Source organism: Molossus molossus, unplaced genomic scaffold (assembly GCF_014108415.1).
Source record: "Molossus molossus isolate mMolMol1 unplaced genomic scaffold, mMolMol1.p scaffold_m16_p_19, whole genome shotgun sequence".
NCBI classification, from domain to species: domain Eukaryota; kingdom Metazoa; phylum Chordata; class Mammalia; order Chiroptera; family Molossidae; genus Molossus; species Molossus molossus.
The window spans coordinates 28997723-29014664 of NW_023425354.1; the positions used below are offsets into that span (position 1 = coordinate 28997723).

Genomic DNA, 16942 nt, shown 5'->3' on the forward strand with positions numbered 1-16942 from the left:
AGTGTGTTAGCATAATGTATCTGAAAGTCCTATTGAAACTGATCTTGGCTGATGGCAATGCATTTTTTTTTTCACGAATAGTGCCAAAGGGACTATAGTATAGTGCACATTCCATAGAGCAGATAAATGAACAATGCTAATATGTATTCTCTTTATAGGAACAATTGAGCATCCTTGTAAAATTGAAGTGTGGGTTTTTTAGTTTTTAGTTATTTTCTTAATTTACGATGGAAATGTTAGAAAAGGACTCTTGACTCCCTTTCTTTGCTTATAGATAGACTGTCCTTGACAGGTGGCAAAGATTTGATCTGCTGGTAAATTTAAATATTTTATATTGTCCATTTTCACTGCAAGAAATATTTTCTTTTATGAAGTTCAGACACTGCAGTTTTGGGCTAATTTACAACATAATATATATACTATAAAAGTTTATTGAGACACACTATAAATAGGCTTCAGGGATTTCTCTTCTGACCTCTCAATTTTACTCTTTCTAGATGTATCCTTGGGGAACTATTCACAAAGAAGCCTATTTTTCAAGCCAATCTGGAACTGGCTCAGCTAGAATTGATCAGGTACAGCTGTGTGTTCTCTTTGTGCTCTGGTGTGATAGGTAATCACATCCTCTAATTTCTAACACTTTTCAGTCCTTCTCCTAAATGATTTTATGCTCCTTTTATGTCCAAATAAGTTTCTCTTCTCTCAATCAGGTTTACCATATATTTTGTCATGTGCTATATATATGTAAAGAAGTTGTATTCCATTTTCAGAATAGTTATTCCATTCTTAGGTTGGATTAAGACCAATTTATTCAGCACACATTTTATTGAACCTGTTTTGTAACATTTCTTTCTCTGTTAAACTTTAGGATTCAGAGATAAATAAGATAGGTCCCTGGCTTCAAAGAGCTCAGAGTTTAGTAAGTGATACAACTGGTAAACAGATAATTATAAAATGGAACCTGTAATAGAGGGTTACAGGAAGGCCTGGGGTTGGGATGGGATTTGGATTATTTTATTCAGTAAGATTAAAGGAAAGAATACAGCAGTCTGTCTAATGTAGAATTTTTAAAACATGGTATATAACTCATTTGTTATTGCAGTAAACTCAATCTGCCATCAAAAATTTCAATCTTAGGCTCTCTGCTGCCAGTTTTTCCTATAGGGACATTATAGGACCAGCTCAGCCATTTGTAATTAACACTAATTGAACTGAACAAAATTGGTAATGAAAACCTTTGTGGAGGATTAAAAACATGTTTTACAAAACCAAATACATGGATCATTTTAGACTATTGTGCCAGTATTTTTGCTTCATTATCTTGTAACCAGTCTTTTTGTCCTATTCCTTCTGTCCTTAGAGCAGTGAGGTCAGGTTTTCCTTTCTGCATGCCCTCTAATTTAATAAGCTCTCAGGAGGTAATGATTTCTGCTTCTAAAATCTCCAGAATTCATGATGCTGACTCACTCACTTACTTGTTCTTGCTTTCTTCTTTGGTTTCAGTCGACTCTGTGGTAGCCCTTGTCCAGCTGTGTGGCCTGATGTTATCAAGCTGCCCTACTTCAATACCATGAAACCGAAGAAGCAATATAGAAGACGTCTACGAGAAGAATTCTCTTTGTGAGTTTGGCAAAATGTACATCTGTTTTCTTTGTTTGACTGGTGTTTGATTTGGACTTGGCTTTTTCCTGGCCTAGGGAGTTAATGTTGTCCCGGTTTATTATGGCAACACACCATAGGAAAACATTTTGTTTTTGAACAAAGTTCTGTCTCAGCCTTTTGGTAATTTTCTCTTGAAGGCTTTAGATGATAGAAAACGATTTTATTTTGAACAGTATATAAATTTTCTCAGTCTTTTTGATCTTCCAAGACAGAAAGAGAATGTAATTGCTGGCTTTATATTTTCTGCCTGCTCTAAGTACTTCTTAAATCCTGTGTGGAAGAAAATCTCTTTGCTTGTTTAGCTAGCTACCAACTCCCTTTCTACATTTTTATGTAACTGGAAATTCAGAGACCTTTGACACAAGGTTACAAGTTTAAGAACGATGCAATCATTGTGAACTTGTTCTTTATCTCTTCCCTTCCACAGCATTCCTTCAGCAGCACTTGATTTACTGGACCACATGCTAACACTAGATCCTAGCAAACGTTGCACAGCTGAGCAGACCCTACAGAGTGACTTCCTTAAAGATGTTGACCCCAGCAAAATGGATCCTCCAGAGTAAGTGCTGGTGGCCATGTAGTGACCCTAAACCTCACCCTCCAGGCCTAGGAGATGAGAAACTCAAAATAGATTTTAAAGAGGAACTGCAAATGGCCATGTCTTAAATGGAGAGATATCTTCAAATAGTATGATGATTGCTAAGAGGTTTTATTGCTTTATGGGTTTTTTTTTTTAAACAAGGAATAGTTAGATACGATAATTTGTTCTAATTTGACTCAAGCTATCTTTTGTTCCTGGATTCCCAATATATTGCCCTATAGAACCTCTTGGTTTTTGTTTTGTTTTTTTAAATATTTTATTTATATGTGCATAATTATTTATACTAGCTTGAGTTTTTTTGTTTTTTTTTTGAAATCCTCAACTGAGGACATTTTTCCATTTTTTTGTTCAGATAGAGTGGGAGGGAGAGGGAGAGAGAGAGAAACATTGACATGAAAGGGACACATCGAGTGGTTGCCTCCCGCATGACCCAACCAGGGCTGGGGACAAACCTCAACTGAGGTGCATGCCCTTAGCAGGAACTGAACCTGGGTCTTTCCTGACCACAAACTGATGCTCTAACCACTGAGAAAACCGGCCAGGGCTATAGAACCTCTTTGAAGGCGTTTCTTCTAGTTTTTGTTCTTTTTTTTTTAAATCCTCACCCAAGGACATTTTTGCATTTATCTTCAGATAGAGTGGGAGGGAGAGAGGGAAGAAGAGAGAGAGAGAAACATCGATGTGAGAGAGACACATCGACTAGCTGCCACCCACACAACCCCAACCGGGGCCGGGGACAAACTGCAATTGAGGTACGTGCCCTTAGCGGAAACCGAATGTGGGTCTCTCTGGTCCATGGGCCAATGCTCTAACTGCTGAGCCAAACCGGCCAGGGCTAGTTTTTGTTCTTAATTATTCCATCTGCTTGAATCCTTTATGTCTGTGGTGACCATGTATAGCCCACACTTGCCAGAAGGGCAGTCCTAATTTTATTTATTTATTTATTTTTGTTAATCCTCACCTGAGGATGTTTTTCCATTGATTTTTTTTTTAGAGAGAATGGAAGAGAGGGTGGGAGGGAGAGGGAGAAACATTGATGTGAGAGAGACACATCTATTGGTTGCCTCTCGCACAACCTTCACTGGGGGCAGGGATCAAACCTGCAACCCAAGTATGTGCCTTTGACTAGAATTGAACCTGCGACCTTTCAGTCCATGGGCTGATGCTCTAACTGCTGAGCCAAACCTGCCAGGGCAATAGTCCTAATTTTAAATAGTTTGCATTACTGTCAGGTCATATGTCCTGAATTGTTGTTGTTGTTTCTTAATACTCACCTGAGGACACTTTTTTTGCATTTATCTTCAGATAGAGCAGGAGGGAGAGAAGGAGGAAGTGAGAGAGAGAAACATTGATGTGAGAGAGACACATCGAGTGGTTGCTACCCATACTACCCTAACCGGGGCTAGGGACAAACTGCAACTGAGGTATGTGCCCTTAGCGGGAACTGAACCTAGGACTCTCTGATCTGTGGGCCGAAGCTCTAACCACTGAGCAAAACCAGCAGGGCCTGAGTTTTGATATAGAAAATGCAGTCTTTGAATGTGTGTCTCTTTCTTCAGAGTTTTATGAATTTCCTGTATTTAAGATCCTCGGATTCTACACTCCTTACATTCCGGCAAATAACTCTTTTATCTTCGTATTTATCATTGACAGCATTATAGGTTTCATGTCAGAGTTTTTGGGTATTTCTTTCTTACAGAAAGACTGTATCTTAGGCCCTGGTTGGTTTGGGTCAGCGGTAGAGGGTCAGCCCGCATACCAAAGAGTCGGGTTTGATTCCAGTCAAGGACGCATACCTTGGTTGTGGTTCAGTCCCCAGCCCTGGTTGGGGTTGTGCAACCAATTGATGCCCCCCCCCCCCCCCCGTCAGGAGATGATAAATGGGAAAATATCCTCAGGTGAAGATTTAAAAAAAAGAAATGAATATGATGTTAGTACATGAGTAGGTAGTAACTACAAATCTGATTTTTCTAAAGAAATTTACTGCACTGAAATTTTGGTACATTGAATGTGGCTTAAAATACATAAAGCTTTTTGTATTTTTGAATTTTTGGGAATTTTGAAATTTGGGAATTTTGAAATTTGGGAATTTTTATAATAGATTTTTGGTTATGGTAATCTTTATTGTATTAAGATTTGACCTACTGGGACTGTTTGCATTATTATGGGAAAGTCTGGAAATATATTTTAAAATATTCTAATAAACCCCACAAATGAAGATATCCAGTTATGGAAATTCAGTGGGCAGAAAGAAGGATGAACCAGATTTTTGGTCTTCATAGACTAAATAATACATAAATTGATTTTACACAGATGGGATTTAATCATGATATACTTATGTTGTTCCGAAATTTAAATCACCACTTTGCCCGGATTTTTTATAGCTACTAACAAGCCAGTCATCTCTGTGCTGTTTATTCCCAACTGAAACTTGACCAATACAGTTCTCTTTTATTCTTGTTATACCAAGTAAGAACAGTTACAAGACTTAACTATTTGGCAGGAATATGAGCATTTATATAGCAGGTGCGTCTCGTATTAGATCCTCATTTCTCACTGTAGTAAATCTTTTGGGTTTTTGAACTTTTATTTCCTCAGACTATTATATGCCATGATTCCTTTTATTTTTATTTTTTTAAAAAAAATCCTCACCCAAGGATACTTTTTCCCCATTTATCTTCCGATAAAGTGGGGGAGAGAGAAAAACATTGATGTGAGAGATACACATCGACTGGTTGCCTCCTGCACAACCCAACCAGGGCTGGGGACGAACCGCAACTGAGATACGTGCCCTTGACCAGAATCGAACCCGCGAAAGTTTGGTCCACAGAACGATGCTCTTAACCACTGAGCAAAACTGGCCAGGGCCCATGACTCCTTTTATACTGCTACTATTTATTTACTAACTTCTCTGGTTATCTATTTTTTAAAAATGATTTTTCGCCCTGGCCAGTTTGGCTCAGTGGTTAGAGCGTTGGCCTGTGGTCCGGAGAGACCCGGGTTCGGTTCCCGCTAAGGGCATATACCTCGGTTTCAGTTTGTCCCCGGCCCTGGTTGGGTCGTGTGGGTGGCAGCCACTCGATGTGTCCCTTTCACGTTGATGTTTCTCTCTCTCTCCCTCCCACTCTATCTGAACCAAAAAAATGGAAAAATGTCCTTGGGTAAGGATTTAAAAAAAAAAAATGGCCCTGGCCGGTTTGACTCAGCGGTGAGAGCGTCAGCCTGCGGTCCAGAGAGACCCGGGTTCAGTTCCCGCTAAGGGCGCGTACCTCGGTTGCAGTTTGTCCCCGGCCCTGATTGGTCATGCGGGTGGCAGCCACTCAATGTGTCCCTTTCACATCAATGTCTCTCTCTCTCTCTCTCTCTCTCTTCCCCTCTCTCCCTCCCACTCTATCTGAACAAAGAAATGGAAAAATGTCCTCAGGTGAGGATAAAAATAAATAAATAAATAAAATGTTTCTTTCTTTTACTCATATTAGAGAGAGGAAGGGAGAGGGAGAGAGAGAGAGACATTAATGAGAGATAACATTGAATGGCCACCTCATGCATGCCCCCCATGGGGACCAGGCCCACAACTGGGCATGTGCCTTGATCGGGAGCTGAACCAACGACCTGTTGGTGCATTGGTCCATGCATAACCACTGAGCCACGCTGGCCGGGCTTCTCTGGTTATTTTTATGTTTTCTTTATCCTTTCCATTTCCCACTGCTCTTTGCCTCACACCCACCCCCCTTTTTTTGTTTGGTTAATACTCACCTGAGGATATTTTTCCCATTGATTTTTTTCTTTTTTTTTTAGATAGAGTGGAAGATAGGGTGGGGGAGAGGGAGAGAAATATTCACGCAAGAGAGACACATTAATTAGTTGCCTCCAGCACCACCTCGACTGGGACTGGAGACAAACTTGCAACCCAGGCATATGCCCTTGACTGGGAATTGAACCTGAGACCCTTCAGTCTGAGGGCTGACGTTCTTAACTTTTGAGCTAAACCAGCTAGTGTTGCCTTCCCATTTTAATCTCTTGTTCCTCTGTTCACTCACTACCACATTCTCACACACATTTCCCCTTTGCTTTGTCTTTTTTCAGCCTCCCTCACTGGCAGGATTGCCATGAATTATGGAGTAAGAAACGGCGACGGCAGCGACAAAGTGGTGTTGTGGTAGAAGAGCCACCTCCATCCAAAGCCTCTCGAAAAGAAACTACCTCAGGGACAAGTGCTGAGCCTGTGAAGAATAGCAGTCCAGCACCACCTCAGCCTGCTCCTGGCAAGGTGGAGCCTGGGGCTGGGGATGCAATAGGTCAGTGCTGGGATAGAGACTTTGTGCTTCTTTAAGCACACTTTGGTAGGTTTTGAAGGTTAAGTGCAAGGACATATGTGTTTTTTAATTTTTAGCCACTGAAGCATTAATAAAGAGGTTGGTGTTCTTTTGCCCTGGCCGGTTTGGCTCCGCGGTTAGAGCGTCGGCCTGCGGTCCTGAGAGACCCGGGTTCGGTTCCCACTAAGGGCATGTACCTCGGTTGCAGCTTGTCCCCAGCCCTGGTTGGTCGTGCGGGTGGCAGCCACTAGATGTGTCGATGTTTCTCTCTCTCTCTCTGTTCCTCTCTCTCCCTCCCACTCTACCTGAACAAAAAAATGGGAAAATGTCCTCAGGTGAGGATAGGAAAAAAAAAAAAGAAAAAAGAGGTTGGTGTTCTCATTATAGGGAAAAGGAGATAAACCGAGTTTTGTACATGTGGTCTAGAAAGCCTACAATAGATTATTTTCATTCCTGAAATAAAGAATAGTATATCTCAATTCGTTGAGTGGCATAAGTCAATGAATTAGGTAAGCCAAGTTTAATTTAAGGCTAGTTCACCCATGGATCCCTAACACATAATTTGGAGCCCTGTATATGTTAGATTTGATAAGACCTTAGAATCCAATCATGTTAAATCATAATTGCTAAATGTAGTTAGTTCTATAGACTGTTATCTGATCTAAATATATCCAAAATTATATAATAACCAACTGTTAAAACAAAGTAATTATCCTCTGGTAACACCAATTCTGAACTACAGATATTCTTTCCTTGGCTTACTTTCCCATCCCTGTTCCCCTACAACAGTGGTTTTCAATGCTGGCTGCACATTAGAGTCACCCAGGAAGCTTTAAAAATAAACACCCCCCGGACAATTGCCAGATCTCTAGGGATGAGGCCTAAGCCTAGTAATTCTAATATACAGTAAGGGTTGAAAATTACTGACCTTGAAAAATAAGGGTAAAATGAAATTACTTTTACTCACAATACAGAGATGTTTGAGTTAGTCCATGTATTTTTAAACAATAATACAAAGAATAACAAATTGTGGCCCTGGCTAGGTAGTTCTGTTGTTTGGAGTGTCATCCTGGTACACCAAGGTTTTTATTTCGATCCTTGATTTGGGGGCACATGCAGGAGTCAACCAATGAATGCAAAGATGGGTGGAGCAGCAGATTGATGTTTCTCTCCCTCTCTCCCCCCTTCCCTCTCTCTCCTTCCTCTCTCTGTTAAATCAATAAATTAAAGTAAAATAAAGAACAACACATTGTGTCATGACGATTTGAGGCATGAGAAATGAGACAATCAAAATGAAAATTCATTCACTGGATATTATAAGTTGCTATTGCCAGTTGAAGAATGCAAAGGTCTTTGCCCTGCCTCATCCTCTTATGTTGGCTTCACTCTCTCCACAGGCCTCGGTGACATCACACAACAATTGAATCAAAGTGAATTGGCAGTATTATTAAACCTGCTGCAGAGCCAAACCGACCTGAGCATCCCTCAAATGGTACAGCTGCTGAATATCCACTCCAACCCCGAGATACAGCAGCAGCTGGAGGCCCTCAACCAATCTATCAGTGCCCTAACAGAAGCCACTTCTCAGCAGCAGGACTCAGAGCCCATGGCTCCAGATGAGTCTGTGAAGGAGGCAACCCCTGTTCCAGTGGTTCAGCCTTTAGCAGAACAGAAGTCCCCTGAAGCTTCAAGCACACCAGCTGACATGCAGAATATGTTGGCAGTTCTCTTGAGTCAGCTGATGAAAACCCAGGAGCCAGCAGGCAACCTGGAGGAAAACAACAGTGACAAGAACAGTGGGCCACAGGGGCCCCGAAGAACTCCCACAATGCCACTGGAGGAGGCAGCAGGTAAACAGACCGGTCATGAATCTCATTGAGCTCAGGTGCTGTTGATCCTCTTAAAAATCTTTAACATTTTCTTTTTCACATCAATGGCCTCAGTTTCAGTTTTTCTGTAACCTAGTCTACAGGAGAACATACCAACAAGTGATTTATTTCTTGCCTGGCTTCTTTTATTTAAGTCTCAAAGCTTCTCAAAGCACCTTTCATGTACTGATTGTTTTTCCATTCCTTAGGAGATAGGTAAGTAGAGTCCCTGTGTTCTAACCCACAGAAACACCAACCATAGCTAGTGATGTATTCGAAATACTGTGTGTATAGTGGCCAACCTAGTCCTAGCACTTGAAAATCTTCCTTCCAAACAAACCATCATCAGATTGTGCAAATAGTCAATGGTACTCCAGTGTAGTGGATGTTGGATACCAGAGTCTTACCTGAAAGATACATTCAAGAAAACCCTAATAAACTATCATTGTTAGTCTCCTGAAGAATAATTTGGGAATATTTCTAAGTAGGTAATGAACACCATACATTTTCTTTTCAAAAACTAATAGCGTATAAAAGTGATCTATTTAAAATATGTGTTCATGAACGAGACAGTTGAATGGATTTTAGGTTAGGAAATGAGCATTATATAAAGAATGAAAATCTTAAAGGAAATATGTTTGTTATATCTCATCTCACATAACCACAGGATGGAATTTATTAGAAGGAGAAGAAGTTTTTCTAATCAATTCTGAGTCACAGTCTGTTTAAAAAATATTTATTTATCAAAAAGTGTTTTCAGCTCCTTGGAAATTTTTGCTGCCCATGAAGACCCCATGAATTGGGGAATGAGAAGAGGTACAAGGGTTGAAGACATTCACTAACCTTCAACTTTAGAGTCCTGTATTCACATTTCATATGAGATGTTGCAGAAAGTGTATACCTTATTTCCACTTTTTCATATGTAAATCTTTTTAAAACTGGACCATAACATAAATAGAATTAACCCCCATACTTTACAGATAGGGAAACTGAAATCCAGGGAGTTTAAATTAGCCTGCCTATTTAAAAAAAAAAATAGCCTGTCTGTGATCCCACTACTGGAACCATATTATTGGGAGAGCCAAAATTTAGAACTCATGTACCCTTTTAATGTATTTCTTAATTCACTTTGCTATTCTGTCATCTGATTTCAGTTGACTCCAGGACATGGAATAACAGAGAAAGCTAATCTAGAATTAAAGCAGGCCTCTTTATATCATCTCTCATCCCCCACGCCCCCCGCACTTACACAAACTCAGCTATAATCAAAATATCTGAAAGAAGTGGTTCAAATTAAATAGCATAGTGATTGAAAGAAATTCACTCAATAATTGAGCCTACAAGCTATCAACCAAATGATGAAGTTGAACTAAAATTAGGGTCTGGCCTATGGTCAGAAATTGTCGGATTTACTTTTCAGAGGAGAATAAAAATGCCACTCCTAATTATTATAGTCAACCCTGGATTAACCAGTTGGTGTCTCCTGTCATTTCTCCCCTGCTGCCTCTTTTGACCATTTTACTGTTCATTAGCACTTCCACCAGAGGGCAGACTAAATAAGCCAGAGAAGGTGAAAATCTCTTGCTTTGGCTACTGTTTAGCTACTCTATACTTGTTGGGAACGGGCTATGGTTGAAATATGATGAGTCAAATAAAGTTTTTTAAGTTATTTGTACATTTTATTAACACCTCCCTCTATTAGTACAGACTGTTAAAGATCGGCAATATTGTTAACACTAAATCTTACAACAGTATGATGTCTTAAATGTGATCTTTATTTTAAATTCCTTTAAGAAGTTTTATGAGCCCTGGCCGGGTGGCTTAGTTTGTTGAAGCGTCGTCCCATACACAAAAAGATTGCAGGTTCGATTCCTGGTCAGGGCACATACCTAGGTTGCAGGTTCAATCCCCCATAGGGGCATGTACGGGAGGCAACCAATCGATATTTCTCTCCCATATTGATATTTCTCTCTCTCTCTTTCTTTCTCACACTCTTTCTTCCTCTCCCCTCTCTCCACCCTTTCCCCCTGCCTCCCCTTTTCTCTCTAAAATCAATGAAAACATGTCCTCCAGTGAGGATTAAAAAAAAGTTTTATTAACCTTACTTTAATAGTTTTTTATAGTCCATCTGCTTTTGCCACTTTGAAATAGTTTTCATACTCATACATGTGAAAGAATTTGAGCTCAAGAATTAGTTCTATTGAAACAACTAGGCCAGTTATATAAAAGACAATTTAAATATGAAAGGTAGTATACCTGGAAGAGTATAAGTTTAGTTTTGCCCACTTTTGCATTTGGGTATTTTTAAAGTTTTCCCTCAGTGTTAAAACACAACAACAACCTGGTGTTCTGTTTCATGTATTAACCAAAAAAATACTTTTGAAAATAATTGGTACTGTGATGTTTTTATGGAGTGAGATATGTAGCATTGACACTCTGAAGTCTATGACATTAGTATGTAGTTCAGTTAGCTCTCCTGTTTTCAGGATGTCTCCTTTTCAGGTTGTGAGTTTTCCAAAGCTAATTTTTTGTTCTTAAATTCATTTTCCCCAACCACCTAGTTAACCAGCCAGTCTGTCAACAAGTTACTTGGGCAGGTACTATATATAGGGTAACCAACTTGTCCCTGTACAATTCTGGTTTTAAAAGTGAAAGTTGGCAGTTTAGGAATCCTCTCAGTCCTGGTTAAATTGGGACTATTGGTCGCCCTACTTGTATGTTATTACAGCATCTGACTTCATCCTTCCACTGCATAAAACTTGACAATTTTATAGTGTTTTCAGAGTGCTTTCATCTGCACACTAAGGGAATGCATACTTAGTTATCTTTGCAAGATGTAATTGTGGTAAATATGCTACCAAAATATCTAATTATAACTAAAAACTACTTTTTGCTTGTCTGAGTAATGACTTTATATTACTAGCTCAGATAATAAGAATTGACTATATGGATATTTTAAAATATGCTTCCATAGGGGACGGAAGATATCATAGGGGACAATCATTTGAAAGATATCCCAAAATATTAAGCATTTCTTCAGCAGTGTGACCTCCAACTAAATGCACTGTTTTGACTGTACTTGGTTCTGTATGTTCTCAAACTCATGCCATTTTACATCTCTACTCTGCTGTCTTGGCAGGAGTTCATTTTCAGACAATGATTGGCATGCTTGGGCAAATTTAGCCAGCAGTGGGGGAAAAAATCTGGGGAGTAGTTTGGAAAAGACAAAAATCTTTGGAAAGACAGAGTGTAGTATAAGTGTAATACAATTCTGAATACTCAGTTCTTGTCACTGTCTCCAGGACAAACAGATGTTTATCAACAGCCCATTCTGCATGACATTGCTATAGTAATTTTTCTCATAGCATGGAAAAAATACAGGAAGTTGGAAAAAAATTATAGAAGATTATTTTAGTCTTTAATTATTGTAATATAGGAAGCTAAATGACCGTGTGGTGGTTAATATTCCTTTTTTCAGATTGTGGTTATGGGGAGAGGGACTGAAGTTTGGAGAATCAAGTGTATATTTATACATGATGGTAATGAAAGGTTGTTTGCTTTATTTCATCTCTCCTGTATGTTGTTTTAAGTTCTATTTCAGGTGTTAACCTTATATTATTAAACATTCTGTAAAATGTGTTAGCTAAGTCCATGCAGGGTCTCCTATTGTACAGGAAGATTATGTCCTAAAAATGTGACCACAGCATGTGTATTATTCCCTCTCATCTTCCTTCTTTCTACTTTATTTTTATTACTATTTCAATCCAACAGCAAAAAGGTGCAGGAAGGCTGCCAACAGCCTACATATTAGAACAGTTCCTTAAGGAAGGAAATGGAGGAAATCTCAGACAAAAATCAGAACAATATTTGAAACATATGATCTTTTTACACCAGCTGTTAGATCCAGAATGCAACTGTTTTACTTTTAATCACTTGATTTTATTTATAAATTGAAATTTCCTGATCCCAAGATTTTATTCTTTATATATATATATTTGGTTACTTGTATTGATATATGTTTATGTTGGGCAGTGCGTGTGTGTGTGTATGTGTGTGTGTGTGTGTGAGTTTGTGTTTATAATCACTTGTGATTTTTAAGATGGTGTTTAAAAGAAGTAACCCTTCCACAGCATGTCCTCCTCACATTCTTCCACCAGAGAAGAGGCCCCCTGAGCCCCCCGGACCTCCACCGCCGCCACCTCCACCCCCTCTGGTTGAAGGCGATCTTTCCAGCGCCCCCCAGGAGTTGAACCCAGCCGTGACAGCCGCCTTGCTGCAACTTTTATCCCAGCCTGAAGCAGAGCCTCCTGGCCACCTGCCACATGAGCACCAGGCCTTGAGACCAATGGAATACTCCACCCGACCCCATCCCAACAGGACTTACGGAAACACTGATGGGCCTGAAACAGGGTTCAGTGCCACTGACACTGATGAACGCAACTCTGGTCCAGCCTTGACAGAATCCTTGGCCCAGACCCTGGTGAAGAACAGGACCTTCTCAGGCTCTGTGAGCCACCTTGGGGAGTCCAGCAGTTACCAGGGTACAGGGTCAGTGCAGTTTCCAGGGGACCAGGACCTCCGTTTTGCCAGGGTCCCCTTAGCATTACACTCAGTGGTCGGGCAACCATTCCTGAAGGCTGAGGGAAGCAGCAACTCTGTGGCACATACAGAGACCAAATTGCAAAACTATGGGGAGCTGGGGCCAGGAACCAGTGGAGCCAGCAGCTCAGGAGCAGGCCTTAACTGGGGGGCCCCAGCTCAGTCTTCTTATGGAAAACTCTATCGGGGGCCTACAAGAGTCCCGCCAAGAGGGGGAAGAGGGAGAGGAGTTCCTTACTAACCCAGAGACTTCAGTGTCCTGAAAGATTCCTTCCCTGTCCATCTTCCAGTCCTCTGAACCTTTAATGAAATCATTTGCCAGAGCAAGGTAATCATCTGCATTTAGCTACTTCAAAGCTATCCATTGTATTCCTTGCTCACTTGCTACTAAGCAGGCGACTTATAAAGATGTTGGCAGCATTTCCCCTTGGATGGGTTATAGCCAGAACATTTACTTCAACTCTACCTAGTAAATATAAGTAGAGAATATGGAGAGGGTCATTAAATTGAAAAGTAAATGCTTTATTAGTTCATTGCCTGCACTTCTTGAGCAGAAGAAAAAGAGAACAGTTTCAGTTTTGAGATGGCTCAGGAGAAGCTCTCTTTAGGTTTTTAAAGTTTTGGGGTTATTTTTTTATGTTTTTTTCTTTTGAATTTATTTTTTGGGTTTTTGTTTGTTTGTTTGTTTTTTGTTTTATTTTAAAGAGAATAGTGTTCACAAAATTTGAGCTGCTCTTAGGCTTTTGCTGTAAGGGGAAAAGAGTGACTGGCTGATTTAAATAAATGTGTTCTCCACCACCTCACATTTTGCTTTCAAGTAAACTCTTTTTTTCCCCATTGAGCATCTTAAACATTCCTTTTTTCCAAATAAATTACTCATCCTTAAAGTTTGCTCTTCTGTGGCAGAAGACATGCCTCCTCTCCCTGCATATGAAGCAGGTTGTAGAAAGTGGCATTCTTGGGCAAGTAGGTAGACTTTGCCCCATCTTTTCCCTTTTTCACCCCATCTTTATAGAGTTTTTCTTTTTGTCTCTTTTTGAGGCATTTGTTTGGAAAAAATTAATTGTTGAGATGTCCAAGAACCTGGGATAATTCTTTACCTTTTTTGAAATAAAAGAAAGGAAATTGAAACTCTTATATTGTTCTCTGTAACTTCAATTCTAAAAAAAATTTTTTTTAAACCATGTTCTGATGGTGAAGTTGATTTATAAATGCAGACAGCCTGGGCCATTGCTGCTGAGCTGGGATTAGAGGTGATGCCTTCTACCTAGAGGGCTGGTAAGAGCAGTTAGCATACTGTTTACACATATATTTTTATGTCAGGAAAAAAAACAACAAGCTTTGAAACAGAGCATTGTGATATTGTCAAAGAGAAAAGAAACATCCTGAAAATACATGGGAATGTAACTTAGTTTAGGGTGGATATTTTTCTGAAGATATATCAATATGCAAGACCTTTTTAAAAAATAATTTTAAAAGAGCAGACCATAAGAAAGAGCAGTATTGACATATACACATCTTAGCATGTATATTCTGCCAATTGTTTTAGGGATTTTCCTCTAGATAGATTTGGTTTTGGTTTTGGTTAAAGGGGTTAAATTACAATTTCTTGGAAAGAATTCTTATTATGAACAGGAAATGGAAAAGGGAAAGGCTTTCAGGGTGGGATAACTTGGGAGGCTTCTCATTCTGGCTTCCATTTCTGTGAGTACCAGCATATAATGTGTTTTTAAAAATATACACATTTATATAAGTTATCTGCACAGACTTAGACATTTGTGAAACATAGGTTAGCTCCCCTTTTTACGAAGAAAAGGCAAATATGCTTCAGCATCTTGAATAGTTTTCAGAACTCAAGTGAAGTTTCATGTTTCAATGCCAAGTTCTTATATTAAAAAATTAAAAACTACTTGTAAGAGAAAGATGCACTAATAAACTTTAGAGAAATGAAAGAAGAACCCTTTTCAGATACTTACATGAAAATTATTTTTCCCTGTCACTGAAATAGGTAGATTTCTGGTGTGTGTATTTCTTTATTATTCTTTGGGTTTGGTCTGGCCTTGCCCTCAGGGCAAAACGTTAATTAGAAAGAACCTAGCCATTTTGGCATTGATGGCTTTTTATACCAGTATGTTCAATTAGATTTGTTAGGCTCACTGACATGGTGTTGGTAAATTGCACTAAAGTTCATCTGAACCCTTTTTTTTTTTTTTTAAATGATTTTTATTGATTTTTAGAGAAGAAGGGAGAGGGAGAGAGAAACATCAGTGTGAGAGTGAAACATTGCTTGGCTGCCTCTTGCAGGCCCCCGATCTAGCCTGCACCTGGACACATGTCCTGACCGGGAATCGAACCGTCAACCCTTGGTGCATGGGACGACGCCCAACCAACTGTGCCACACTGGCCTGGGCATCTGGACTTTTTGTCTGTTGACATCTTAGTCCTTAGGCATGGGCCTTTGTATTTTAGAATATTTGAACTTAAGGCATTGGGCCCCACTTTCCTGTTTTTGATTCAAGATCTTAAAAGAATCTATTCAGTGAAAAAAATTGGTTTTCCCATCAAATATAAATAAAATTTTTTATATATTTTAATTGTATTTTGGTTATCAGCAGTCATCAATAATTTTTTTCTTCCCCTTCCCACACCTTATTTTTAATTATGCCAAATATTCTACATGGTATATTTATGTCTCCATTCATCCCTGCTACTAGGGAAGGGGGTGTGTGTGTGTGTGTGTGTGTGTATGTGTATGTACGATCCCATCTCACCCCCAGATCCCCATTTTGGGAGTCTAACCTTTAAAATGGAAAAAAAAAAAGTGTGGTAACTTTTACTGTTTCTAAAAGCAGAGGAAAAAAGGAACTCACTTAAATATCCTGGAATCTGTGTGGAGGAAGAAAAGGTATTTTTTAATTTTTCAGCTGTGTTATCTATAAACGTGATGGGAGTAAAGGTTTGGCAGACTTTCAATTTGACTATTAGAAAACTACAAATTCAAATAATCATATTAAAAAGTGGTTTTGTTTCATGTATTGTACCATGGGAAATATTAAGTCCATTAAATACATTATTTTGAACAGATGAGAAATCTGATTCTGTTCATGAATGAGAGGCAAAACTAGTTTGACCATGGTTATTTTTGTGGTTTTGAAGACAACTTTGCTTGATGAGTTTCCTTAGTTTTTTCTTCAACTGTCCATAGGAATGATAAGGATTTGAAAATGACATCAGAGCTGTATGTTTAAAAACAGGGCAGTTAGCACAAATTTGTAAGTAGGACTTCTCTTAGCTTATGCCATAGACATCACCCAACCACTTTGTGTGTGTGAGTGCGTGTGTGTATGTATATAAATATATACATACACAGAAAATATGCATATATAGTTACAGTACTAAGATGGTTACTAACAGATTTTGAGAGAGAATGCTACATCAGAAAAGTGTCAGTTGCCACCTCATTCTTCCTGATTTAGATTCCTGACACTGTATTCCTTTCTCTCTCTTGTTTTTGCCCCCCATCGGGTGTACCTTGTCTATGTACAGATATTTTGTAATATATTAAATTTTTTCTTTGACTTTATAAAAATGGAAAGTGGAGATTGGAAAATTAAATATTTCCTGTTATTATACCACTTTTGCTCCATTGCATTTACTTCTTAATCTGTAACCTCTGAGCAAATCCAATTATGTATAAAAGGCATTTTTTTTTCCTCCACTTTATTTTAGGGGGTCTTTGTCTCAGAATTGCTGTAGATTCATAAACTACAAAAAAATAAGTCCTCAGTATTTGAAGACACTAGACTAGGAACGAGAGAATTTAAAAAGTTGGGGAAAACCATAAGATGTGATTTTTTTTTTTTTTTTTAAGTAGAATACAGTTACACAAATAATGG

At 39.0% G+C, this 16942-nt stretch overlaps 1 protein-coding gene across 7 annotated transcripts in view; it reads left to right on the top strand.

Moving 5' to 3' along the window:
- CDK12 (cyclin dependent kinase 12) overlaps positions 1–16942 on the top strand; it is a 93516-nt gene that overhangs the window by 35079 nt on the left and 41495 nt on the right. For 4 of the 7 annotated variants that reach the window (XR_004960277.1, XR_004960278.1, XR_004960275.1 and 1 more), the window contains exons 9-13: positions 498–575; positions 1504–1620; positions 2090–2221; positions 6350–6561; positions 7977–8429. Coding sequence is in view for 2 of the 7 variants with exons in the window: in XM_036267993.1 (XP_036123886.1) it covers positions 498–575; positions 1504–1620; positions 2090–2221; positions 6350–6561; positions 7977–8429; positions 12578–13287 (1702 nt within the window). In the remaining 5 variants the exon portion in view is untranslated. Of the gene's footprint in view, positions 1–497; positions 576–1503; positions 1621–2089; positions 2222–6349; positions 6562–7976; positions 8430–12577; positions 16770–16942 lie in introns of those variants that run through there. The other 3 variants (XR_004960274.1, XM_036267993.1, XM_036267994.1) reach the window with 3 other exon arrangements.